The sequence below is a fragment of the Lutzomyia longipalpis genome, chromosome 3 (assembly GCF_024334085.1).
Source record: "Lutzomyia longipalpis isolate SR_M1_2022 chromosome 3, ASM2433408v1".
In the NCBI taxonomy this organism is placed as follows: Eukaryota; Metazoa; Arthropoda; class Insecta; order Diptera; family Psychodidae; genus Lutzomyia; species Lutzomyia longipalpis.
Genome location: NC_074709.1, coordinates 12,559,411 through 12,585,477, shown reverse-complemented (window position 1 = coordinate 12,585,477; position 26,067 = coordinate 12,559,411). Strand labels below are relative to the sequence as shown.

At 37.8% G+C, this 26,067-nt stretch overlaps 7 protein-coding genes across 12 annotated transcripts; 3 read left to right on the top strand and 4 right to left on the bottom strand.

The window, feature by feature from the left end:
* The first annotated feature begins 1,520 nt into the window (after positions 1-1,520).
* Positions 1,521-8,913, top strand: LOC129792266 (uncharacterized). Of its 2 annotated transcripts, none has more exons than XM_055831155.1 (5): positions 1,521-2,004; positions 4,660-4,914; positions 4,997-5,646; positions 5,731-6,492; positions 6,554-8,913. In XM_055831155.1, the coding sequence occupies exons 2-5, from the start codon at positions 4,680-4,682 to the stop codon at positions 7,040-7,042; spliced, it is 2,136 nt and encodes a 711-aa protein (XP_055687130.1). In that variant the 5' UTR covers positions 1,521-2,004; positions 4,660-4,679; the 3' UTR covers positions 7,043-8,913. The 2 variants fall into 2 exon arrangements, with proteins under 2 accessions (XP_055687130.1, XP_055687131.1); XM_055831156.1 differs by having other exon boundaries at positions 1,523-2,004; positions 5,063-5,646.
* LOC129792269 (uncharacterized) lies at positions 8,847-10,990 on the bottom strand. The gene is made up of 5 exons (XM_055831160.1): positions 10,655-10,990; positions 10,423-10,581; positions 9,808-10,083; positions 9,470-9,739; positions 8,847-9,393 (listed from the first exon to the last, which is right to left on the bottom strand). Exons 1-5 carry the CDS (start codon positions 10,707-10,709, stop codon positions 8,978-8,980), a joined length of 1,176 nt encoding a protein of 391 aa, XP_055687135.1. The 5' UTR covers positions 10,710-10,990; the 3' UTR covers positions 8,847-8,977.
* Positions 10,991-11,100: 110 nt separating this feature from the next.
* On the bottom strand, positions 11,101-13,905 carry LOC129792267 (uncharacterized). 2 transcript variants are annotated; one of them, XM_055831158.1, is made up of 8 exons: positions 13,480-13,905; positions 13,144-13,402; positions 12,683-13,075; positions 12,445-12,612; positions 12,289-12,378; positions 11,766-12,221; positions 11,361-11,679; positions 11,101-11,293 (listed from the first exon to the last, which is right to left on the bottom strand). In XM_055831158.1, exons 1-8 carry the CDS (start codon positions 13,639-13,641, stop codon positions 11,182-11,184), a joined length of 1,959 nt encoding a protein of 652 aa, XP_055687133.1. In that variant the 5' UTR covers positions 13,642-13,905; the 3' UTR covers positions 11,101-11,181. The 2 variants fall into 2 exon arrangements, with proteins under 2 accessions (XP_055687133.1, XP_055687132.1); XM_055831157.1 differs by having other exon boundaries at positions 11,361-11,694; positions 13,480-13,683.
* On the bottom strand, positions 13,831-15,447 carry LOC129792268 (DNA primase small subunit). Its single transcript, XM_055831159.1, has 5 exons — positions 15,249-15,447; positions 15,031-15,184; positions 14,184-14,969; positions 14,036-14,120; positions 13,831-13,976 (listed from the first exon to the last, which is right to left on the bottom strand). The coding sequence occupies exons 1-5, from the start codon at positions 15,364-15,366 to the stop codon at positions 13,872-13,874; spliced, it is 1,248 nt and encodes a 415-aa protein (XP_055687134.1). The 5' UTR covers positions 15,367-15,447; the 3' UTR covers positions 13,831-13,871.
* Positions 15,448-15,577: 130 nt separating this feature from the next.
* LOC129792263 (nedd8-activating enzyme E1 regulatory subunit) lies at positions 15,578-17,856 on the top strand. Its single transcript, XM_055831149.1, has 2 exons — positions 15,578-16,238; positions 16,314-17,856. Exons 1-2 carry the CDS (start codon positions 16,171-16,173, stop codon positions 17,806-17,808), a joined length of 1,563 nt encoding a protein of 520 aa, XP_055687124.1. The 5' UTR covers positions 15,578-16,170; the 3' UTR covers positions 17,809-17,856.
* LOC129792264 (maternal effect protein oskar) lies at positions 17,841-19,537 on the bottom strand. 2 transcript variants are annotated; one of them, XR_008750797.1, is made up of 3 exons: positions 19,325-19,522; positions 18,244-19,250; positions 17,841-18,197 (listed from the first exon to the last, which is right to left on the bottom strand). XR_008750797.1 is itself a non-coding variant. In XM_055831150.1 (2 exons), the coding sequence occupies exons 1-2, from the start codon at positions 19,404-19,406 to the stop codon at positions 18,325-18,327; spliced, it is 1,008 nt and encodes a 335-aa protein (XP_055687125.1). In that variant the 5' UTR covers positions 19,407-19,537; the 3' UTR covers positions 17,841-18,324. The 2 variants fall into 2 exon arrangements, 1 of the variants encoding a protein (XP_055687125.1); XM_055831150.1 differs by having other exon boundaries at positions 17,841-19,250; positions 19,325-19,537.
* Positions 19,538-19,876: 339 nt separating this feature from the next.
* LOC129792265 (CCHC-type zinc finger nucleic acid binding protein) lies at positions 19,877-25,528 on the top strand. Of its 3 annotated transcripts, none has more exons than XM_055831153.1 (3): positions 19,877-20,071; positions 20,958-21,183; positions 23,189-25,528. In XM_055831153.1, the coding sequence occupies exons 2-3, from the start codon at positions 20,985-20,987 to the stop codon at positions 23,437-23,439; spliced, it is 450 nt and encodes a 149-aa protein (XP_055687128.1). In that variant the 5' UTR covers positions 19,877-20,071; positions 20,958-20,984; the 3' UTR covers positions 23,440-25,528. The 3 variants fall into 3 exon arrangements, with proteins under 3 accessions (XP_055687128.1, XP_055687127.1, XP_055687126.1); XM_055831152.1 differs by having other exon boundaries at positions 19,911-20,071; positions 20,955-21,183; XM_055831151.1 differs by having other exon boundaries at positions 19,927-20,078; positions 20,955-21,183.
* Positions 25,529-26,067: the final 539 nt, after the last annotated feature.

The window sequence follows — 26,067 nt, the reverse complement described above, 5'->3', positions numbered from 1 at the left end:
CGAAAGGACATGCTAAAAAATGCATACTAATGAATGAAGGGTGAGCACGTGATGCACGTCATATTGGAACGCAACTTTTGCCCCACTTTACCCCACCTTAGGGAAGGTTTGTGAGAGAAAAATTCTCAAGGAGAGCTTTTGAGATTTTTCCAGCTTATGTATATATAGCATTGAAAAGTAGAAAATAATAAAATGGATTGTTTTTAGGAAATGATTCTATACAAATTCGGATCATTTTAAGAGATAAAAAAATCAGTTTAATTTTATTAATAGTTAAAAAATATGTTTGATTATTATTCATTAAAAAATTATTTAATTAGACATTTATTTAATGAAATTCCTAACGACATTTAGCATGAGAATTAAAGTTCATTTTTATTTTTAATTAATGATTCATAAAATTAAAATTTAAAATTTAAATTCAATTAATAAAGTTAAAAAATAAATAAGTAAAATAATTAAGCTAATTGATTTTCTAATACTAAATTCATTAAAACTTAATCATTTATTAGATTTTCCTAAAAAATTATAATTAAAATTAAGAAAATGTCTTTTAAAGGTCATAGACTTTAAGAATAATTTCTTCTACCCCATCTATAAGTTTTTTGCTCCATTCTACAGTATAAATTCTCACATTAAATAATATTTCGTTCATTTCTCGTTTAAAGTAAATTCTAAATGCAGATGTTTCTCTTATCGTTTCACCATAAAAAAATATTTATTTTCATTTATTGATATCAAATTTCGTTTATGATTGTAAATTCCAATACAGAATGAATCAAATTGAAAAGAAGTTTTATCAGTTGTAGTTGTAACCTTTTTCAACTACTCTTAGTTACTATTGCAACACAAAATGAACTTGAATTAATTCATTAGATTAAAATCAAAATTAATATTATTCTCTGTTTTAGATTAAAAGTTTCAGGTCCCAAAAAACAAATGTAACAAAGCTTAAAAATTGAGTAAGAAATATTTAGGGGATTTTTCAAGAGATCTTTATTTTTAATGATGTTGTGAAAGACAAGCTGTGTGATTTCATAAAATTGTTAAATTATTTTCACGTGAGATTTTTTTTGTGTGACACTTCTTTAGACTCTACAAGGCTTCTACATTTCTTTGTGCTTTAAATTAAAGCGCCATTAGATAATGTTTTGCGACTTCACACTGGATTACTTTTCATTAAAATTTCGTCATACTTCCCAGACAATTTTAATGCGGATTTTGTGGCTTTTTTTCGTACGTCTGCAATGTTACTTTTCAGTGATTTGAGTGGTCCAATGTATACGTTAGTTATGGTGTAAAATTAAAATATATTAAATCTCACTACCTATAATATTTTTTTGCGGGAGAGCTTTTCTCCCCTCCTGCAAAAGCCCTCTCTCGGAGAGAGCATGATTGAGGAGAGCTTTTGCAAAATAAGGGGGAGATTTCGCGCGTGGATTTCCTCCCCCACTATACGTCATGTGCCAAAATGTGATTCATCGTCATTCAGAGTTGAGCGAGAAAATTCACATGGCAAGTGTGACCCATTGCGCTGCTAAATTTGTGATAATTTCCCCTCCTTTCTGTACAACACACTAGTATATAGTAGTGGAGAGTTCCTCCTCGCCAAAACTCATGACGCTCAATGGGAGACGCGCATGGGAGTCTTGAGAGAAGGAAAATCCTCGTCAGTCTGGTGTGTGACTTTTTGCTAAAAGCACCTCGCGAAAAGCTCTCAAACACGTCCGCCTGGAGCTTCTGCGTTCACCCTCATTGCCTATATATTTTGTGAGGGTGGGTGCTTCAAAAAAAAAAAAAGTGCGTCGCATCTTGTCACTCTGGTGCCACATTCGCTGCCTCTCGCGGGGATTTTTCATGCCATTTTCATTACTCCCTTTGCGTGTGTGTTAATTTTTCACCGACCCAGAGTGATTCTAAATTTAGCACCAAAATAAAATCCAATTCATGTTTTTGCATTGGCAACCTCACAGTGGCGCAAAGCTCGTGCAATAAAATGAAAGTGTGAGTTGCACTTTTTCCTCCACATATATTGTGTTGAATTTTTCATGGGGAAAAACCTCCCCATCAGGCGATTTCCCAGCTATACCGTGATTTAGCGATGACCTATGGGATTCCATTCACCATGTGCTGAATTACAAAATTAATAATTCCGTATTTTGGCTTCAAGGAGAAAAAAAGGATTGGGTGGGTGGGAGAGCTTTTTGCGCGCAGTTCAAAATTAATCGATACTCGCTGTTTTTGAATTGTCAGTTCCAGGGTGTGGGGATGCATTGTTGAGGAGTTTGTAACATTAATTTTATGCTAAGAATTCGATGATTTATTTGGAGAAGTTCTTGTTAACCCTTTCATGGCGACAATTTATTATTGTACCGTAATCTGGGAAACTTTGGGAAATTCTAAGATTTTTTTTTGGAAAGTTTGGATTTTAAAAGTGTCTCTATGGGATGCATAAAAATAGCATAAAGAAAATTCAAAATGTTTTATTAGTCGATGAGAAGAAATTGGAAAATCGCTTATCTACGATTAGCGTTGGAACGGTACAGAAATTTTCCGATTTTTCTCATTAAAAAAATCTATAAATCAGAAATCAAATAAAGGAATTAATTTAAAAGGTTAATTCATAAAGGATTTTGATAAATGCATAAGACCCTGATTTTCCAAATTTAGACAGCATAAACAACTACAAATTGAACAATATAATATTCATTCAATAAACATAAATCTTCCTCTTCAGTCCTATTACGTATTAAGCCCTCGGCAAGGAAAAATAAAGTTTTCTTTTCCCATTCAATGAATGATTTTGAATTTTTCACACTCTCTTGCTTCTAATTCGTATATTCAACTCTTTCACGTCGTCAATAGCACTCAACTAATGATGCTAATTTTCTAAAAGACTTTTTTTTCGGTAACCTTGCCCGTCTATTTTATTCACAATGCGTCCAGAAAATATATAGTGTAGAGTATAGTTTCTCAATTCGTACTCAAGAAACCGCACAATTGTATTGTTTTGTCGGCAGGAAACGCACAACGAAATGGAAGTGATAAAATTTGCAAAAAAAATCATCTTCCTCTCATATTTTACATATTGTTGGGTTTTTTTATGTTTGGCCAAAACATGACTTTCAGCCTATTAGTTTGCACTTAAGAGCACCCCGAGGTCCACGGGCTGTAAAGCCAATTTTCTCGAGCTTATTGTGAGTTTGTGTGTATTTTTTTGCTCACCGTCCAGGTAATCGATTCAATTAGATGGGCATTCTTTTATAAATTCACAGGGTTTGAGATCACGATCGATGAATAAATTGAAATTGCGAAGAAGCATGAAAGACGCTCGCCTTGGAAGCTCTCTCATTGTATGACACAATTTTTTACCTCATCACCTGACCATTGAATCCCGTAAAATCCGAGATGAGATGATCACACGAGGAGCTTCCCCCTCACCCACAAAAGCTATTTATTTTCATACCTTTGTTCAATGATTACGAAATTCAAATGATTGCATTGGAATGCACAATAAATTATCTTCTTGCTGCATTAAACTTTTAAGCTTTTTGAAAAGCTCTTTCAAGACTTTTCCTATTAAGTATTTTTGGGAAAATCTTTCATTTTAGAGCTTTCAGCTATTTATATTGGTTGATCTTCAATGCTTTTTTATTGTTCAAATTTTAAACAAAGGTCAATGACTTTTGAAATTTTGTTATTATTTTAGTCTCTCGAAAAAAAATCGCTAATTAAAAAAAAGGTTTCAAATTAATTGCGAAAAAAAACTTTAATCTTGCAAATTAAAACATTTAACAAAGAAAAAATATTTTAGATAATTTTCTGACTAATTTGTAATGTCCTTCGATAAATCGCAAAATGTATATAAAAATAATAAAAACTTCCTCATATTCATGGGGTTTCCAATATATCTGTATCATTTACAATTTCCACCCAAAATGTTCATTTTGTATAATATTAACTACAAGAAGGGAAAAAAACTTAATTAGTTTTGATTGACAGACAATTAAGTGATTTCCTCAGCAGCTCTTTTGCAGACAAAGATTAATTACCAATAAATTGTATGGAAACCTTAGAAAAGAAGATGTTGTTGTTTCCTCTTTTACGCGGCTACTATCGCATTGTTTTCGCTCTCAACAGGGATTCTGGGTTAAATTTCGGGGCATTCTGATAAAAAATTTAGATTACTCCAGAAATGGAGGAGTATTTACTTCTTTCTTGTTTTACATAATGCGATGTGTGCCTCAGCGAAAGCAAGAGGATGATGGAAAATTCCCAAAGTTGGTGATAATAAATGCAATGATTTAATAGAATTGGGCGCATTAACCCTTTAATGCCTGTTTAGAATCAAGAAAGAGTGAAGTTCAATTTTTAAAAATATAACGAACTTTTTTTATTTACATTTCCATCATCCTTTAAGCACAGAAGGAAAATCTCCAGGATTCTCATGATCAGTATAAAGACAAAAAACTTTAAAAAACGAAATATAAATTTTTCGTGAAAATCTTTTATTTAATTTCCTTTAATACAAGTAATCCAATAAAAAAATAATTAAACAGAAAACTTTGGGGTCCTTAAAGCGTTAAAAGTCTCTCTGATTCAAACATTTAAAATATAATTGCACACAAAAAAAATAGTTTAAAGAACTTTCCCAAATAGATGAGGACACCTAGCTCGAGATGGGATACCAGACAACTGTGTCACTCAACTCCCCATTAGTCCACTGGAATTCTGACCTTTTTATCCGCCGTGATTTGCGCAGCCTCCATTCTGAGAGATGCGGGCGCATGCGACTCTGTGCTGCCATTGTAATCTTCTTCGTGCTCATCTACTCCTCCTACCATCTCGGCTCATCTCCAGATCCTCAGATGATTGTGCACATTCCACCAGATGACAACATATCTGGCCTTCAAGGTACATATTTTATGCTTCTTCTTTATTATTTTTGTGCTTTTGCATGCATTTCTTTTATGTTTGCTCTGTGTTGTCTTATTAGCTCAAAGTGTTGATGTCTTATCCCTCCATCGAGATCCTAATTCCTCCCCATCTCATTTGCAATCAGTTCCCACGGGATATCTGGTGTATGGACCTGGATGCCATATGCCGGATCTCAATCCCCTCGCGGCGGACGTCATGAAGTTGTATCATCGGGAAAAGGAACAAGAATGCTCAACAAAAGCCCCATTGACGCGTATTAAATTCATCAATGATGGCAAGGATGCACGTTTGGTGCTTGATGCTGATCTCCTGCACAAGTACGATATGTACGGTACCCCACATTGCTGCTACCGCGAAATTAGACGTTCCTCCAAAGATGATCATGCGGACTCCACAATTGTTCTGTCCAACTGCACACACTTTCAGTATGCAGTTAGTTTGCCGCAGGACAGTGAATTCATCTACGTGAATTGTAGCTCCAAGAGCGGAAAGGAAAAGTATCGGAATGTTCACTATGTGATGCGAGAGAAAAAAATTATTAATGATCGTTTTGAGAGGTTCAAAGTCAAGTTCACAAAGAAGCGTCCCCTGAGTGTTCTCATGATGGGTATTGATAGCATTTCCAGGCTCAATCTCATACGAGCCATGCCAAATACAGCTCAACACATCTACAACTCTGGATGGTTCGAACTTAAGGGGTACAACAAGGTAAAAAAAACGATTTTTCATTCAAATAAAATGATCATGATCATAAAGTATGGTTGCTCGATGATCTTTAATCTCTAATTGCAGATTGACGATAATACATATCCGAACCTCATGGCAATTCTAACTGGATTCAACTCATCACTCTCATACAGTGTCTGCAATCCCGTACAAGTTGGCAAATTGGATGCCTGCCCAATGGTTTGGTATTCATACAGAGAATCAGGCTACGTGACTGCCTATGCGGAGGATGAGGCAGAAATAAGTACATTCAATTTCAATAAGAAGGGATTTCGTCATCCACCCACAGACTACTACCTGCGACCATTAATGCTTGCTGCTGAGAAGCATCTCCCCGTGAAGTACAAGAGTTCCCTCAAGTTCTGCCTTGGCTACCAACATTCCGCCGACTACATCTACAACTACGCCCTGGACTTTGCTGAGTTGTATCGCGACAAGGCATTCTTCGGGCTTTTCTGGGCAAACACATTTAGTCACAACGACATCAGTGATCCCTCGAGTATGGATCATAAGATTAAATCCTACCTGACTCAGCTGGAGAGCCGTGGAATTCTCAATACGAGTGCTGTGATCCTTTTTTCGGATCATGGATTGCGATTTGGGCCAGTACGGAAACTCGTTACAGGTTGGCTTGAGGAGAGACTCCCATTTATCTTTATTTGGCTACCAAAGTGGTTTCAGGAGGAAAATCCCGGAATTGTGCAGACACTGAAGGTCAACAGGAATCGACTCACAAATCCTTACGATCTCCACGTAACACTGCATCATATTTTGGCACTTACAGCTCTCCCTGAGGAGGATCACATCACATCGGCCATTTTACCTCAAGTATGAGTTCTTCTTAATAGCAAAAAGATTAAATATTTTCAATAAGATTCTTCCTTTTTAGGCTCCAAGCTGCCCATCTTGCCAGAGTATCTTTGACGAAGTTCCTTGGAATCGATCGTGTGCTGATTCAGCCATTGAGGCACACTGGTGCACATGCACCCCCTACAACAGCACAAGCCGCAGCTCCCCAATTGTCAAGGCGGCTGTAAAGTTCATCATCACCTTCATTAAGGGGGAACTTGATGCGTACATGAATGTAACGGCGGGAACTGCTCACAAGCTCTGTGCGGATCTTCATCTCAAGCGAATTGCCATGGCCAGAAAAGCTGAATATCGCGACACGGCTAATCCGCACGATGACTACTTGTTGGTGTTCGAGACAAATCCCGGTGGGGGTGAATTTGAGTCCACAGTGTCATATTCCCTGGCTGAGAAGACATTCCAAATGACAGGCTCCGTGAGTCGTCTCAACAGCTACGCAAGCCAGAGTGGCTGTATGCCAAAGAGTTACCTGAAGAAGTTTTGCTTCTGCCACAAGACGCCCAACTGAGTTGGAGCAGGTGCCATGAACAAAGGGAGTGCTTTTTTTCCACTGACAATAACTCCAAAAGGTGAGTCTCTCAACTCTTTTCCTCCCAAAAATTCCGTAAAAGAAGGACAACTCTTGGAAAAAAATTGAATTTGAAAATTGAGAGGATATAGAGAAGAATGTGGATGAAAGGATACCTATATATTTGAACTCATAACATATTTTTCAATGAACTGTGATTCCTAGGAACGTAGTTTCTAACATTTTGTCGGTCCACACAGACACCATCAGAAAGGTAGGGTCATTCCCCAAAAAAAATCTTTTTAATGATTTTTTCTTAAGCACAAATATTTTAAAAACGTTAAAAAATTAGACATTTTTCACAATTGATTTTATTAGAGTAAATTAAAAGTTATAGCCGTCTCGCTTTTACAATATAACAAAGAAAATAAATATTTTATAATAAATCTTAGACTTGAATTGAGGTAAAAAAAAGTCAAATAAAATATTCCTAAAAATGATTGTAGTGTAGTAAATGTAGCTTTAGAGAAAGATTAACTTATTCTGAGCGTTCTGAGCAAGCAAAAACATTATAAAAAGAATTAATAATTGAAAATTAGGGAATATTTTATATAGAAAAAATCAGTTTGAAAATTTATTTTTTGATTAATCCCATTTAAATGAGCATTTATGTAAATTAGAAGGGATACGATATGTAGTAATCAAATGACCAATATTTTTAGGCCTGTAGCCTATATTAAAAATCGCTATTTAGGAATTTTAAATAATTAAAAAAAGACCCTTTTCTCAGATATTTTTCTTTCCATATCCTTTTAAATATTTTTTTTCAATTAAACTTTAAGATCAAACTTATAGGAGTTGCTAAACTAAAGTAAGATATATTAAAAGAAATATTTAATAAATCATAAAAAAGAATATAAAAATTAGATAAATATCTATTCCGTAGAAAGAAATCATGCTTTAGTCAAATCAAATTTAACAGCAATAATACAAAATTTGAGAAAGGAGAGTCAAAAAAATTCAGGCTCGTGAAAAGAGGGACGAAAAACCGAAAGTTAAACCAAAAATAAAAAATAAAACAGAAGGTGCTAGAAGGTTGAACAAATCAAAATTTAATATTGGTCAAAAAAATTTTATTTAATTCATCACTGTACCTACCATTGTGATTGTGTCTGTGCAATGGAACATTCAAGGGAAGAAAAATCACTTTATTTTTGAACATTTGTGAAGAAGAAAATGTCTTAAGAATGAAATACGTGAGGTTTTCCTCACACATGGAATGAAACATTATATGGGGAGGGAAAATCTTTTCAGAGGAAATTCTTGTGCCAAAAAAACAGATGAAATATATCTCTTTCAAAGAAAAATAAAGAAAGAATCTCTGAGGAGAAGTTAATATAAAAAAAGTTTGCTAAAAAGATAAAAGAAAAATAGCAAAAAAAAAAGAATTAAATGCTCCGCAAAAAAACTTGCGGAGAGGCTTTTAAATTAAGATGTCCCAGACACAATGTTATCACATAAATTATTCACAATTTTTACATATTCCCAGAACATTTTTTCTGACAATTTTAAGAAATTCTTCTTTTAAACGAATCTGTTTGATTTTCGTAAGAATAAGAATTTAATCCTTTTTTTAAGAACTCAAAATTAACAAAAATATTCAATATTTGTGTGATCTGGAACATCTTGAAATTCTATCATTTCTCTCTTTGCGGAGAACTTGAATGCAAAGAAAAAAGATTAATTGAGGTGTGTTGAGAAGTTGGTGTATTACATTGAAGAAGAACTGATAGCGACTCAAATCTTATGTGCTGTAGCCAATACTCATGTCATTTTATTGAGTTGTATAAAATAAAAGACAGTTCCATGGAGGACAGAATTAGCCCTGAGGTCACAGACAACGTTGGTTCTTCATTTCTCCTCAATCTCCAGCACTTACCAGTTGAGTACATTTGGTGCCGATGCTTCACTTGGGATCCACGTGATGCGACTCATGAGGTTCTGTACGTTGCAACAGTAGGTGTAGCCGCGTGCAAAGTTGCTGTAGTAGCTGTCCGCCCATCCAGCTGAGGCACAAATATCCGGGCAGAGTTGCTCATTGGCCGGTAAGCTCGTGGCGAAGGGATTGTTGAGCGTGATGAGAGCAATGGCAGCATTATTCGTGGTGGATTTGATGATTTTCCAGTACCATTTGGGCACCTCAATGCCACCAGCCTCCAGGGTGAGTGGAATCTGCTGACCATTGACATGCGGAAGGGTGAGAATATCGTAGACCCCGGTAAAGATGAGCAGATCCTGCTGCATGTTGTGTGCCTTCTGACGTGCTGCATTCTCCACACGAACCCAATTGCCTACACAATTTCAATAAAGAAATCATTATTTTACAGTAGGAGACAATTGAAGTGCAAGAAATCTTCTTTTTTTTACCTCCATTAGTTTGCTGCCACTGTGGAGCAACATTCGTGTAGAAGTATGTGGCAAATTGCCAACTACGGTAGATACCATCGGCGTCAGGTGCCAAATGACCACGTGACATATACGAGGAGGTACTAAGGAAGCGCTCAGCTTGAGCTTCAGAGCCCAGAAGTTGCGTGAGGCGTGTCTTCTGTGAAACTTGCGTGTAGGAGACAGCTGGACTAACATGTGGAGCTGATCCAGCAGTCTTGAAGCTAGGCCTGCTAGATTCAATAACCGCAACTACAGACACAGGATTGTGTTAATGAAAATATAAACAAAGTTAAGGGAATCAGGAGCATTGGACTCACAGTTAATAGCCCTTCCGGGGATAACGTGTCTCGTATAGCGAACAGAGCCTGTTGAGAGGGAATAGCAGGATTGGATGTATGTGACAAATCCCGGAGTGGCGTAAGTGTTGAAACCAATATTGAGGATTGTACCATCATTGGCACAATTGCTTCCGGTGTTGGTGATATCACCGGTGATTGTATTGGCGCAGGTAAGTTGACTGGAACTTACAGTAGAGCCACCAATGTTGAAATTGGTTCCCGAAAGACATGTTTTTGTGCTTGTCCTCTCACCATCTGATTAAAAAAATAAAATTAGAATCAAAATTGCTCCTCTTCACGCTTTCTTATCGTTTTTTTTTTGTAATATAAAAATCATTTTGATTTTTGCAGCAATAAATCCTTCAAATCGGCTATATCAGCAATTTCTTATCATATCAATATTGAAGTATATAGCAATCACTTCAGCAATTGAATACAAAGGTAGGTGGGCTTTTGTAAATCTCTTCCATGAATGATTAGATAAGCATGAGGTGCTGCTGCGAAATTACAAAGATTTTAATTTTACAATAAAAAACATTTTTAGTTTTCACTTCAATTGCCCATCACTGTGTTAAATTCAAATATAAAACTTACTGAACGTTATTGAATTCCCAGATCCTGTGCATGAGACAAAGGACGGTTGTCCTGAATTCCACGTAAGTGCTGCTCCATTTGGTGCCCACAGCTGCCCTTGTTGCGTCAAGTAAACTGGATCCCTCACAGGGATATCATTTCTAATGTTCACAGAACATTCTGTGTGCAGAAGAGTTAAAATTAACAACACTTCCTCTTCAAATGGGAAGAAAGAGAATATTTAATTACTCACGACTTGTGACGAGATGGGCAACACCCAGAAGCACCAAACTCACTCTCAAGAACATTTCTTGTTATTTTCTCACTCACGTTTGCGGATCAAACATCGCGATTTTCTTTTTATAGCCCCAGAAGGAGAGCATTTTATCGCGGGGGCCACAATCAAATTGTTTTTCGTACGATAAGAGGGTATGGCTGCTGCTGTTGAATCTCACACCCCAAGCGTGATCACCTTCTTCTGTGGATTGATTGAGTGGCAAAGACGAAAAAATGATTGTTCCCCCCATTGATAATCCCACACAGACTTACTGGTGGACACACGTCCATTGAGTGGTGCAGCTAATAAAATACTCTGGAATTTTTCACAATTGAGATCAATTTTCTTTGAAATTCTTATCTCTCCCCAGGTGCGTGTATTGCCGTAACACGTGAGTAAACAATTAAATAAAATACCTTGAGTTGAAAACGAGGCATAGAATTTCTATTGAATCGCATAAATTACAATTTTGCACAAAATACAATTTTCAAATAAAATATTTTCTATTCAAAATCCCCAAATTGGGATTCAAGGAGCACCGTAGATCCCCTATCTTTCGTCCCTTCTGCCTCCTGGGCTTCCTGGTACGTTTCTGGAGTCTTCTCAAGCGCCACTCTGACACGTTAAGTAAAAGGAAATTATTTTTTCCTAATAGAATGATCTAAAAAAAACGAATTATTACCTGATTTTACCTATACTATCGAACCTTTCTCCCAATGAGGAAGCCAAAATTACTTCAGACGTCTCCTCGGAATTAGTAACGATCGATATTACTTCCTCCTCAGCATCCATCAGACTCAAGGGAGTCACAGATGATCCTTCAGAGGGGATTTTGTGAGCATCAGAACGTCTCCTCTTTGTTGAATGCCTGCGACTTCGTCTTGTCTTACGTAGCTCATACTCTCTTCCCACCTTGATAACATCCTCATACTCCGGAGGTGCTTCGTAATTCGGTGGTGGTTCATCCGCAGGAACATCCTCATTGGGTGCAGCATTGTGATCTGGAAGGAAATCAACTTTATTTGGAGCAAAAGTGTAAAGTTCACGATGCACAATGCAAGAAGTTCCCGCAACAAAACAGCCTTACCTAAGAGATCACTAATTGTCTGCAAGTGACTCTGGAGGTTCTCCTGATGCCTTGCACGGCGCATATTGACACGGTAGAGGAGGAAAAATATGAGGAGGATGGCGGTGCCGAAGCTGCAGAAAATCAGAACAATGGACACAGTGCGGAAGTTCTCATCATCGAAAGTGTCCGCCTTGGGGAAGAAATAGTTGGGATGCGTGTGCCAGATACTTCCATTTTCAGCGAGGCAGGAAGAGGGTTCATCACTTGAGTCGCCACACTGATCAAACCCATCGCATCGTAGCTCAATGGCAATGCAACGACGATTTTTGCACATGAACCCAGTGCCGATGTAGCAATCACGGATCCCAAAGGCCGCATACACCACCACAAGCTGGGATGAGGCTCTAAAGTATCCCCTGAAGTGGACATAGAAACCACTCGAGAGGGGAACAATGAGATTCTGTCCAATTCCATCTGCAAAGCAATTTTCTTTGAGAATTATTTCCGGTAAATTAAAAGAAAAAAAAAAACAGCGACGCACCTGAGTAATTAGCTTGAGGTCGTACGATTCTGAGTAGCAGTGGATGCATTGACGTCACCCCACGATGGACATTCAACTCTGATGCCTCACCTATAAAGCCACGTGAATATAAATAGTCAATCCCCCGCACAAGATTCCTAATCTCATTAGCCTCACCCATCTTGCTAAATGATTGCACGCGCAACAGCAGCTGATCCTGAAGGTGGAAGTATCTATGGGACGGCCTCACGATCCAGATGCAATCGTAGAAAACTTCTTCATCCCCACTGGCCATGTTCATCATTGCAATTGCCCCACCGAGGCTGGAGACGCTCCCACCGCAATCTTTTGAGCAAAAAAAAATCCCCGAAAGTGAATTTTTCGCAAACTTCTTACAATTTTTTTTTCCAATTACCAGTGCTGGGATTGAGGAGGATATTAGTAGCCTCTGAAGCCGGAAAGAAGGTGACATTGGCACGGAAGCCCAAATCAGTCCCCCCATTGGCACTAAAGCGAATTCTCAGCGTAGAAGTTGGACTAAAAATCACTGGAGGCCGGAAAAAAGCTCCCGAGAAGATGTTGAAGCGCTCCTGATTGGCATCAAAGAGCTCAATGGTGGAAATAATGGCCAATTGGAAGTCTGTAAAAATTATTCTGATCCTGCAATCATCGGTGAGGCAAGATATATTGTAGTCTACAATAAAATCTCTCGTGTACATTGCCGGGAAGAATGGGGTGGCAATTTGCTTTGTTGTCTCCGCAAATCCATTTCCCAGCAGCAGTGGCTCTGATACCGTCACGATGTTTCCTGAGAGAGAATTTAAAGATAATTAAACTGACACGAGTCCAGGATGGTGCGTAATAAAAATTACTAACTCTGACTCTCGTAGAAGAGAGAAAAGTTCATGTTGATGGATTCTGGAGGGAATTGCAGAGATAGTGCCCTTGTTTTCGTCACATACCCCGTCGAGGGATCAGCAAGGGATTTAACTTCCACATTGCTATACGGTGGTTCGGCTATTGTGAAATTTTCCTCCCCTTTCGCCCCATCTTCGAGCTTCCATTTGAGCTGAATTGAGCAACTGGAGCACGTGACGAGAGTGAAGAAGCAAGGATTCGCATAAACTCTCCCTTCCTGAATGAATAAAATGAATCATCCCGCATCAATCGATGAGGGAGACAAATCTCAATGGGATTTAAATAGGTACTTACATCCCCAGTACTTTTCACAACACCAGAATAGCCAAAATCAACGTAAATTCTCACACCCGTTGGTACTTCGCAGATTTCCGATAATTCAAAAATCCTCTCATTCGTACAGGAAATCCTCCCCACCACGAGGAATAGAAGAGGAAGTAAAATGCGGAAATACATTAAAATGAATATTCTCGATTAAAAGCAAAAGAATTGTGAAGCAACTGAAGGTCCAACACGGCTATTTTCTTCATTTTTCCTACGCAAAAGTCTCCATTTTGGGGCTTCTTCAGCACTTTTCGGGATTCCCTGCAAGTTTACATGAAATATAGCCAATGCTGCGCCCGAAGTCACAGAACAATTTGTAACTTTCTACAAGTTCGTATAAATAAGAAATATTTCTCTTTTATTCAAAAATCAAGAAGTTCTTTTTTCTTCTCTGCTGTCTTTCCACATTTCCGGATGAATTCCTCAAAGATATGAACAGCTTTGTGCAAGGATGTCTTCTTGTAGTGCTAAAAAGAATTTTTAGAGTTAGAATTTTCAAGGAACGTTCGCTAAAATGAGCTCTTACCTGAATATTTGAAACTCCTGTGTCGAACTTTTCAGCATCTTCTCCCATTTTTTGGTCATACGCATGAATTTCATCGCAAAGATCCCTAAAAAATTGGAATTTTCCATCAATAAAACAACTCTCGTTGTGAGCTCAAATGAGAACTCACTTGACTGTGGGAACAGTGGTGGGGTCAAAGTTCGCTGACGTCCCCGGGGTAAAGGGTACACAGATCTTCCCCGTTTTGGGATGGACGCAAAAAGGTGCCTTGAGGAGATGATTGACGCCTTTGCTCACATTTATATCGAGCCTCGGGTAGATTAGAGTGATTTTGATGTCATCAATCAAGTACTTATACCGCGAATTCTTCCCTTTGATCCCATTCACAAATCCCTCAAAGACATCCCAGATTATTTTGGAATTGTGCGGCAGACCCAGCAATTTAGTCTTCAATTCACTCCGCAGTGCGTCGTCGTGGATGCGTCGGAGGAGATGCTTGTGAATGTTGTCGGGGTTGCTGAAGAGATCCTGATCTTGCAGGCAGATCTCCTCGAAAACTGAATTAATCGTTGTCAGGGCTCTCTGAACGCGTGGATGCATGTAGTCACAATCTATATCATACCGATCTGAGCCATCATTCCTGCCCACGAGATTTAGGTACTGCGACACAGCTCCACGTACCTCTGCGGTCAAATTCCGGGCAATGAGATCGCTGACCCAGCAATGGATACCTCTGCGTCCACTAAACACCCAGAGAAGATTATCAAAACCAAAATCATCCCTCAGGGCCACATTGAGGATCTCAGAGGCAACACCCATAAACTTCCAGCACTTCTGGCAGATTGCAGCTCCTGAACAACATGTGCGAATCTCATCGTAATCCGTCATGTCAATGTCGAAAATGAGTTCTCGCTGAAGGAATCGAAGGTTCTGGGCAAGGCCAAACTTGTTGGGCCTCCATAAAAAAAGAAATAAATAAGAAGAAACACAAAATTAGGGCTTTCCGGAAGCCTTACCGGACATTCATGATTGGTCCAATGTCAATCTTTGAGGGAACTTTTGCACACATCTCCTTAGCCAAGTGCTCCTGATCGTCGAATGTAAGGTACCTCTGGAACACTTCACCATCGTAAGTGAAGCAAAATTCGCGATTTTTAAAGAGATTTTCATCTAAAAAACAGAAAAGTGTAAACAGAAAAAAAAGCGCGGGAATGTTTTTAACCTCAAACTTTACCATCGTACGAAAGCCACTGATAAAATTGTTTATATGGGAAGAGGCGCTTGTAATATACCACCAAATACTCCCTAAACTCCTCAGGCATTAAATCCTTTTCATTCACTGCACCAGACATTGTTTTTTATAGGATTTTTCACAGATTTTGTGGAGGAAGAAAAATTTTGTTGTTTGTTTACAAGTCGAGAATTCCGCGAATCTCGAGGATTTCTCGAATTTCTCGAGTTTCTCGGTTTTGCGAATTTTGAATAAAAGAAAAAGAGAAAGAACGTTTTGAAATTTCGCGATGTCTCGCTCGCACACTGTCAAATTTGCTGTGTGAGACACAATGCTGCAAAATCATCGTTTTCTCTCGCTCACACTTTCTATTTTTCGCGATTTTCTCGCATTTTCCGGGCGCTTTTTCTGTCCGGGTGAGGTTTTTGGGGCGTAGGGGGGCGCTCCGCGTCGTTTGGCATCAAAAAAATCAAAAATTCAAATTTATTTAATTTCAAAAACTTCCCCATACGTTACGATGCAAGCTGATTTAGTCGACGATTCAGTGTTTTCCGCGATTTTCTCGCATTTTCCGGGCGAATTTTCCGTCCGGGTGCGGGTTTTGGGGTGTAGGGGGGCGCTCCGCGTCATTTGGCATCAAAAAAGGGGAAAATTCAATTTTATTTAATTTCAAAAAGTCCCCAGAGTGTAAAAAGCCAAAAAACGGTAGTCTACTTTCAGGGGCAGCAGTGCATCCCGCTCCCACTCTCACTCCATCTCGCTCGCACATCGTCTGTTTAGTCAGTACATGTCGCATGTTTAAATGGGTGTTTGCTAGTTACAATACAAGCTGATTCAGCAGACGAACCAAAAAAAAATGTTTGTTCCCGGAAAAAAAGAAAATTCAATTTAATTTAATTAAAAAGAATAAAAAAAAGGAAGAAAAATGTCTTCACCTGCCCCCAAATCACCTGAGGTATCGGATAAGAGCAAGAAATATGATCGGCAAATCAGGTAAAATGAAGATTCTTTCAAAAAATAAAAATTTTTGACCATTTCTGATTTATTTCTGGGATTTCTTGACCCCAGACTATGGGGCGAGCACGGGCAGCAGGCTCTGGAATCTGCCCAGGTGTGCCTGATAAATGCCACATGCTTAGGAACGGAAATTCTCAAAGGAATCGTCCTTCCGGGCATCGGGGGCTTCACAATTGTTGACGCGAAGGTGACAACGGACGAGGATGTTGGATGCAATTTCTTCCTTGAACCCTCATCTGTGGGCCAATCACGCGCTCAGTGCTGTGCCCATTTACTCCAAGAACTCAATCCCGATGTTAATGGGGACTATGTGGATGAGAACATTGATTCCTTGCTGGTTAATAATACGGAATTCTTCAAAAACTTTGACCTTGTCATTGGAACTGCCCTCAGTGAGAAGTCTACTGTGATGCTGTCCACAAAGCTGTGGGATTTGAATATTCCCTTCATTGTGTGTCGCTCTGTGGGCTTCATTGCAAGCGCCCGGCTGCAGATTAGGGAGCATTGTATTGTCGAAGCGCATCCCGACAGTAAGCAAACGGATTTGCGACTGGAGGAACCCTTTGTAGCCCTCCGGGAGCACGTGGACAGCGTGGAATTGTCCCCAAAGGTCCCATGGCTAGTTGTGCTCTACAAATTCTTGCAGGAATGGTCAAAGGATAAGCCACACGCCGTCCCAAAGGTTTACAAGGAGAAATCCGAATTGCGCGATCTCATCCGGGGGGCCATGAAGAAGGATGAGGAGAACTACGAGGAAGCCATAAAGGCAGTGAATTCCAGCTTTGGCGGTGGAAGACCCTCAGATACCCTCCGGAAGCTCCTAGATGATCCGGAATGTTTGAATTTGAAGAAAGACTCCAAACCCTTTTGGATCCTCGTGCGTGCTCTGAGGGATTTTGTGGCGAATGAAGGGTGTGGCTGGCTTCCTGTTCCGGGAATTCTGCCCGATATGACAGCTGAAACAGCCTTCTACATTGCCCTGCAGAATGTCTACCGCAATCAAGCGCTGGCCGATGCTGATGCAATCTACCGTCGTGTCCAGCATCTCATCAAGGAAATTGGACTTCCGTGTGATGTCATTGCGGAAAAGGATGTCCGGCTGTTTTGTCGAGAAGCTGCCAACATCAGCGTCATCCGGGGCTCACGTATTGCCGATGAATACGACAAAGCCTACCGATGTGCTGCCTTTGGGGACTGCCTCGAAGTCCCGGGAACTCTCGTTGAACATTACGTGGCACTGAGGGCCATGGAGCGCTTCCACACTGAACACGGATGCCTTCCCGTTGAAGTGGAAACGGACACAGCGCGCCTCAAGTATTTATCCGGAAAACTCTTTGCTGAACTCAACATTGGCTCAAGTCTCAGCGATGAACTTGCCCATGAACTGTGTCGCTTTGGGGGCGCCGAAGTGCATTCGGTGTCCTCCTTTATGGGTGGATGTGTTGCACAGGAGGTCATCAAGATCATCACGCGGCAATTTAAGCCCATCAACAATACATTCATCTACAATGCAATTAAATGCGAAACAGCGACTTATGAGTTGTAAAATTATATTGAAATCATTGAAGAATTTAAACATTTTTTAGGCTTTCAATCTCTCTTTATTTTTCTGCCTAATTTCTCTTAATTGCTGTGCACAGCAACAGGCGGCAGGGACGGGCGATTTCTCTTTTTTTTTTTAACATATTAAACAAGTATTTAAGAATTTTCTTAGTTATTAAAAAAGACTTAAACTAAAAGGGCACGTGAAAGTAGCAAGAGTGACATTTTTTCTTAGCTTAAAACTATTAATTTAATTTTCTCGTCCTTCCCAGGTTCGAACTTGCTGTGAAGGAGAAGAAAATTCTTACGGACTATCCTTAAATTAATTAATTAATTATATCCTTACAACTAAGACTGCAGTCTTATTCTACTTATTCTACGATAGCCTAGCCACTTAACTTACTCATAGTTCTTACAAAGAAATTAGACAAAAGGGCACGACATGATCAACGTTTTGTCAGTAAAAGAAGGAAAAAACAAAGACAAGAATAACAATAAAATAAAAAGAAAAATCGAGTCCTTAGAGCTTCTCAATGAGATAAGCTTTCATGGCCTTCAGGATCCGCTGACGCCCAATCTTGTTCCACAGCACATGAGGACGACTGCTGCCGGACACGTGCTTTGCTTCACCCTGATAGCACGAGAAGAGTGTCCGCCCGTTCTGCATCATCCCGCTGGCAATGTCAATGCAATTCCTCTGACGTCGAAGGAAGGCATTGAGTTTCTCCCAATTGGGCTTAATTGTGCTGTGATAGGAATGATTTGCAATGGGCGGGAGTGTCGTGACAATAGCATGGATCCCCATCTCCTTCAGCTGACTCAGGAGCATGCGGTACTCTGTCTTAATGTCCAGAACATCGCGCCCGTGCAGCAGGTCAACTGTCCCGAGATTAATGATGACTCTCTTGGACACGGAACCCCGGCGCATTCGATTGAGATGCTCAATGGCACCCCGAATGGTCTGGCCGGAAATACAGAGGCCCGATTGTTGGATCTTCACCCCCGGAAGGGCCATAAAGCCAAGTTCCAGCCGTGCAAGGGCCAGAAAGAAGTCATCACCGATCATTTGGTATTCGTACAGGTGTGGGTTAAAGGGGTCCTGGCAGCTCTGGAAAGTCTCATCTGTATCCTCCACACACGAATCCACCTCAATCTCCTCTGATTCCTCCGATTGCGGTGGTGGGGCCTGCTTCATCCTCATTGGCTTCTTCCGCGGGGGACCGTCAAAGTTGCACGGCCCAATAGTTGTGGTCTTCCTGCGTCGATGCGGATTCTTCTGCAGCTGCACCATGCGGCGGATGTGGCTCGTTTTGGGACTCATAGATGTCCAGTGGATGTTCCCGTAGAAATCGCGACTGTAGCAAATTGAGTTGAGATTATTCATAATCAGGAAGAATTCGGCATATGACCATCCTATTGGTTCCCCAACTAGCTCAGCGTAATCCTCTGTACAACACGACGGAAGAGACAATAAAGCACGTGGTCTAACAAGATGAAGAAGAAATGCGGCTAAAACTCACCTGATATTATATCATAGGTCGCTCCGTGAGGGTACAGAGCCAGGATACTCTTAATTTCACAGATTTTCTGATGAAGATGCATTTTTTTGTTTATTTTTATCCTTTTTTAAAAATCCTTTTTTGCTTCCGGAAAAATCCTCTTTCGCAGCGAGTAAAAAAAACGAGGTTATGTAGTTTTTTCAAATTTACCGCAAATTGAGGTTAGGTTTGTTGAGAAAGAGATGGGGATACCGCAAAATTTCACGGTATGATTTTACACGGGCGAGAGTGAGATGGAAAATTCATCGAAAAATAATCTATTTATGTTTCACGAAAAACAATGAAACATGCAAAACCTTGAAATTCCATCCCTTCCAAAAATTGTTTTGCAAGTTTGCCAAAGTAATTTTGTAGATTCGTAAAATAAATTTAAAAAAAATAGCAAAAATCAATGAGAGAAATTAAAGAAATCAACAAAAAATCTCAGAAATTATGAAATATTCGTCTTTGTGCATTTTGTGGGACACACCAATGAAACATGTAGTTGCAGGGGTTTTCGCGAAACATTGTGAATCATGCGCGTGCTTGAGGCATGTTTCACCGTTTGAAACATGCTACTTCCGTCGATGAATTAAAAAAAGTGGATTGGAGTTGGCCGTGCGTTGTGTGGAGGAGACGTGAAAACGAGTAAAAGTGCATAAAATAATTGCTCAGGGCAGTCAATTTGTGGTGTAGAAGAAGTGTTTTGGAAGCTGTTGGGCCGCGCAGGTAATTGGTAAAAGAAAAGAAAAGAAAAAGTCCCCCCCATTGTCGTTGGATGAGCAAATATGATGAAAAAAATGTTTGCGGGACAGCGCACTGCTGAAATTTTACACGTGGGTTATAAAAATGGTGGTGGTTTCAACCAAATGAGAGCATTTATTTTCTGTTGCACTCAAATGCGTAAGTATCGCTGCTTTTTCACATGGAAATTCACATAAATAGAGATGCCGCATTGAGAGAATTTCGCTATGGAGGGTGGATTAAGAGAATTTTTCACTAAAAATCAATGCTTTTTCACGCGCATTTTGCGGCCCTCGCCATTCCGGAGAGGCTTCTCTTTTTTTTTTTTTTTTGTATGAACGAACATTTAATACGTACCACCTCCCCCTCCGCGCAAATAGCCGCCACACAACCGAATTTTCTCACACAACGCAGACATTCCGCATGCGAGGTGGTGAGAAAATGCAGCAATGTGGGCACTGATCCGCGGGATTTGCGTGTGGGGAAGCATCTCCAAATGTGTGGGGCTTTCTTTTTTTTTCCCCCGTGTGCGGTGTGGATGGATAAATAAGATGATTCCACCATTTGGACGTGTGCGGCAAGTTTGGGGGAGAAAATCGATGGAGAAAGCGAGCCCCGCGCGCGTGAGATGCTCCGTGAGCGTGCCTCTTGTGTGTTGAAATCACTTCTCAAAAAAAAAGCACAAAAAACTTTTCTTGTGTGAAATAAATATATATTCCCGTGTAAATCCCTCTTAATCCACGGATGGGAGAAGGAGAGGAAGAGTTTCTAATGTCGCTGCCAGAGAGTCCCTTTTGGATGTTTTTTTCATTAATGAATTAGAGAGAAAAAAAAAGAAGTAGTAAAAGTTGAAACGTATGTGTTGCAGTAGGAGAGTTCGTTGAAGAAAAGAAGAAGGATGTCGTCGACCACGTGTTACAAATGTAATCGCCCTGGACACTTTGCTCGTGAGTGCACAGCCGGCGTGGGGGGCCCCCGTGACAAGATGGGTGGCAGCAACTACGGCCGAAACCGTGAGAAGTGCTACAAATGCAATCAGACCGGTCACTTTGCCAGGGAGTGCAAGGAGGAAGCTGATAGATGTTACCGGTGCAATGGTGAGTACCCCAAAACATTTTCCTTTTTTTTTTTTAATTTTATTTGTGAAAAACCTGCAAAAAAAGTGGAAAATGGGGCCGAAAATTCACGAAAGATGTGACTCAATCAGCAACAACATAAGCGCCATTTTGCCGATTTTTCATGCCACACTTCTTGCTCCAATTAGCCTTTTCAAGAACCCTCTCATTGTCGTCGTCGTTGGTTCTTCTCATCATGCTCTTCTAGCATTTCTTTTAAACATACAACAACAACAACAACATAATATATGCCCGGTGACGCGCATTTCACACACAAAGCTATGAGATCTTTTTTTTTGGCATAGATTTTTTCTTTTTTTCCTTTAAATGTTTTTTTTTTGGGAAATAACGTTCGATTGTGGGCCAAATTGAAATGCAAAAAAAATAAGAGAAATAAATCAATAGAGATTTTACATTGAATTGCATGCTAAAATGTTAGGGGAGAATCGGACAAATTGGTGAGGCTTGACTTGGATTTATTGGAAGCTTTGCTTTCTAAGAATTTCATGTTAAATTCTAATGAAAAGAACAAGGGCTTTTCCAGAAAATTTACTGCAAATTAGCCGGTTTATGATCTGCTCTCGAAGATTATAGAGCCACAATTTTTCTTCTTTTATTAACTTGCAAATAGTTTGAATTTCCTCGTCATTATTGGGAGTAATTTTCATCCCAAGAATCTAAGCAATATAAATTTCCTTCAGATCATAATCGCTATAAACTTAGAAAGCAAAAAAAAAAAGCAATAAATGTGATGAAAAACTCTTACTCAGGTAAAAATTTAAAAAAAAAATCAATTTCTTCACAAGAAAATATGCCAAAAAATATTAGTAGACTTTCCTATAGTTAGTTTGTGAAGTGTTGCAATTGTAAAGGATAATTATTCCTTCACATTTTAACTTAAATGTCCTTTAAATGGCACACAGTGCCTCAAAAATGTCTTCTTCGCAATAAAATCGATTCACTTGTCGCACATTTAACTACTTTGATCCAATATTGATTAATTTAATAATTTAAGGACTACAGAAATCTACTTTTTATTCACAAAATAGGTAGGTAGTTGAAAAAAAAGGGTTTTCAAATTAGGTTTATTCCTAAACACTATCTTGGTTATCATTTAAGTTTAGCAGGTTAACGATTGGTATCTTACAGAGTCTATGAAACCTTAGGACTCAAAATAATATGATGGAAGAAGAATGTCCATAGGGAACAAGGCTAGCGACCTCATAGACTTTTCATAGAACCTCTTAACTGAACTTGTTATCTTCGAAACTTTTTATCTTTAATTGGACTTGTCGATAAAGTTCTAGCGACAACAGTAATATAAGATAATTTTAAATAGCTTTCTGTGTCTTGTATAGGTACTAGCTCTAAAATTAGTTTAGGTCCATATTGTTCACTGAATATTTAAAAATTGTTTTAAAGAAAACGTCAATTTTCAACATTAATTGTTCTAAATAGTTCGCAATTTTTTCCTTATTATTTTTTTTTCTGTCCTTAATCTAGGTCTAAGTGATTGTTCGAATTGACGAACCTAACTTATTCAAGGTTAAGCCAAAATTAATCCGTTCTAGTCTTACTGAATATATCTGAATTTATTAAATTTTGAAATGGAGTATAAAATTAAATTCTTTCAGTCTTAATAATTCTTATTCTCTTCTTTTTGCTATAATTCTATTCCGTTTTGGGAAATTTTGTTTATAAATTCTTATCTGTTATGCAGTAATGGTAATAAAAAATAGAAATAAAACTTTAATTATCTTTTTTATTGCGTTTTTTTGTTGTTTTATTCAAATTCTAAAACTTGTTTTTAGTTCTCTTTTGAAGAAAACAAAACAAATAGGTAAACGAATTTTATGTACTTGTTTTGTTGCTGATTAAATCCATCAAATTATTTAAATAATTTTTATAAAAAAAAATCCTAAAAATATTTAAATGTTTTCTATTAATAATTCTTTTTGTTTTTTGTTTTTTTTTTCCTGTTTTCCAGGCACCGGGCATATTGCTCGCGAATGCAGCCAGTCTGCTGATGATCCTTCTTGCTACAATTGCAACAAAACTGGGCATTTGGCCCGTCACTGTCCGGAGCAGATTGACAACCGTCAATCCATGTCTTGTTACAATTGCAACAAGAGCGGACACATTTCTCGTCATTGCCCCGAGGGCGGCAAGTCTTGCTACATCTGCGGCAAACTAGGCCATATTAGTCGCGAATGTGATCAAAATGGTGGTAGAAATTGAGAAGATGACATGTCGTCATTATAAAAATCTTCCTTCTCGTTGCTTGCATAAGTTTCTTGCAATTTTGCCCGAGGAGGAATTGATAAGATGAAGAAGAAAAAATTAAAAAAGATTTAAAAAAAAAAAACAAAAAGAGTTTGAACCACTCTTTAACGTCTTTTTTTGCGTCGTTTGTTCTCCACCTGTTTGAGAAACAATCGCCTTTCATTATAATAAACAAACAAAAAAAAAATGAAGAAAAAAATACTAAATATTGATAACAAAAAAAAATGAAGAAAAAGGTATAAAAAAATAATTATATGGAAATATAAGAAACACATAAAAACATTTTTTTGAAGGAAAATACGTTGTTTTGTTTTCTTTTTTTTTGGAATTAAGTGTAGAGCTATAGGGGATCTCAGAAGAAATTTTTTTTTGTTGAAGAAGAAAGTACATAGAGTAGAAATGATGGTAAATACATACTTGAGGAAAATTATAATTAAAAAAAGTAACGAGAAAGAATATAGAGAGATTTTGATGCTATTGTAATTGAGAAAACGGGAAAAGAAAGAAAAAAATGGTGAAAAACACTCCTTTTTAATTTATTTGTACATTTTGTACGTATAATGAATGGGGTGTGTATATAAAAGGTAAATTAATTAGCATCAAAATTGTCATGGTTTTTATTAATATTTAAAAATTTTAATTTGATGAATTTTTATGAAATAGCGGAGCCACACATTGAGAAGAAAAAAAATAGTAATTTTAATGGAGAAAGTTAGAATGAAGGGGATGGAAATAGAAGGGGGAGTCAAAAGTAAGAAGAAATGAAAAAAAAAATAAAAGAGATTTAATAACGAAAAGGTGCTTCACCGCCGTCGTCTTGATAAAGAAGAAAAAAAAGAATAAACACATTAGAAGAAGAAGAAAGAAATACAAACGAGAAGTAAAACTGATTTATTAGACATTTTTTAGGAAAGCGAATGAAAAAGGATTTCAACTTAATAGAAACAAAAAATAATAGAGATCGATGAAGGGTTAGAATATTGTAGAATTTCGAAGAAATGAATGCTTTTTTTTACTACCACTCTGAAGGCAGAATCTTCAGTTCTTTTTTTTTTTACTATAATTATTATTTTTTTGTCATTTTTTTCTACAAATAATTAGTAATTTACTTGTGTACTAGAAATTGATGAGAAGGAATTTAATTAAAAAAGGAAAAACAAAACAAAAACAAAAAATAATAATACGAAATGAAGAAACGGAGGCCATTCACACTTGATCTCAATAAAAGTTCAATGACTTTTCTTTTTTGGCTTGTTTTTTTTAATTTTTATTAATTAGTGTACCTCCTACCCTTAATTGGTGCCAGAAAAATGATTAATTTAGCGATTAAAATATTTTTTTTTAAATTGTAAATTCCAAAAATATTTATTAAAAAAAATACGACAGGATAAAAATTAAATTCCAAAAGTGAGATAAGGGGTTGAGGTCAAGTGTGAATTGCCTTGTTGTACTTATAACCGCAAGTAGAAGAGTGAGAGTGTTTAAAAAAATGATTTAATTCATTTTTTTCTCATCTCTCTCAGATATAAAGACTTTGGAGAAACATTTAATTTTGCGATTTTTTAAAAGTGTAAAAGCAGACGAAGAAATGGGGGGAGAAGATATTAAAAATAAAAAAAAAACAACTTTAGGCTGATGACAAGGGGAGGAATGAAGGATTATATAAGGAGGTTATACATTAGAGGAGCATTTTTGCATTTCATTTTCAAGAATAATTCATCTTGAGATCTTTTTTTTTTGGTTTTTTTTAGTAAAACAAATTCGTGTCAAGATTGATAAGATAACAAACAAACTATATTGGAAACTCCACAGACTTTTTTTTTGAACCATAAATAAATTAACAAAATGAAGAAGAAATCTTTCAATGAAAAGCCCAATTTTTCATTTACAAAATTGTGATTTTTTTTGTGTTGAGACAGAGAAAACAGAATAAAAGAAAAATCAGAGAAAAAAAAATTACATTACACATAATTCCTATAAAAGCAAGAAAAATGTATTATAAATATTTGTGGAAGAATAATAAAGATATCTCGGTTCACAGAAATTCTCTTCTTTTATTATTTCTTTTGGTTGTTCCAGCAGGAACGATTAGTGTGTGCATTAATTAATTAATTAACTAAAAAATTGGAAGAGTGCACGATTGATTGACATGATTATAAATTGGAACAATTTGACTTCCATCGCGGTGCTGATAAAGTTGCTAAATGCCGCTCAAGGTGAGTTGGTGGGAGACAGAGTTTTCTCAAGATCGCGGTCATTTTATTACGTAGAGTTTTTTTATTATTATTGTACAATTGCGTTCAAAATAATGGGTTTTATTGGCTTCATCGTAATGAATTAAAAGAAATTGATTAATCCATAAAAAACACGTAGGGGAACATGGCCTAATTCCGACCACCAATCCGCGCAGAATGAGAAAATGATTAAATGATTTAATGCTCTTTTAACTCCCATTACCTTCTACATTTATTGTTTTATCCGTTTTAAGTAACAGCGGATTGAAAAAGGCCTTAAGAGGTCCGAATTGGGCCACGTTTCCCTAATTATTTGTTTATAGCATCAATTTGGGGTAATTTTAAGTGA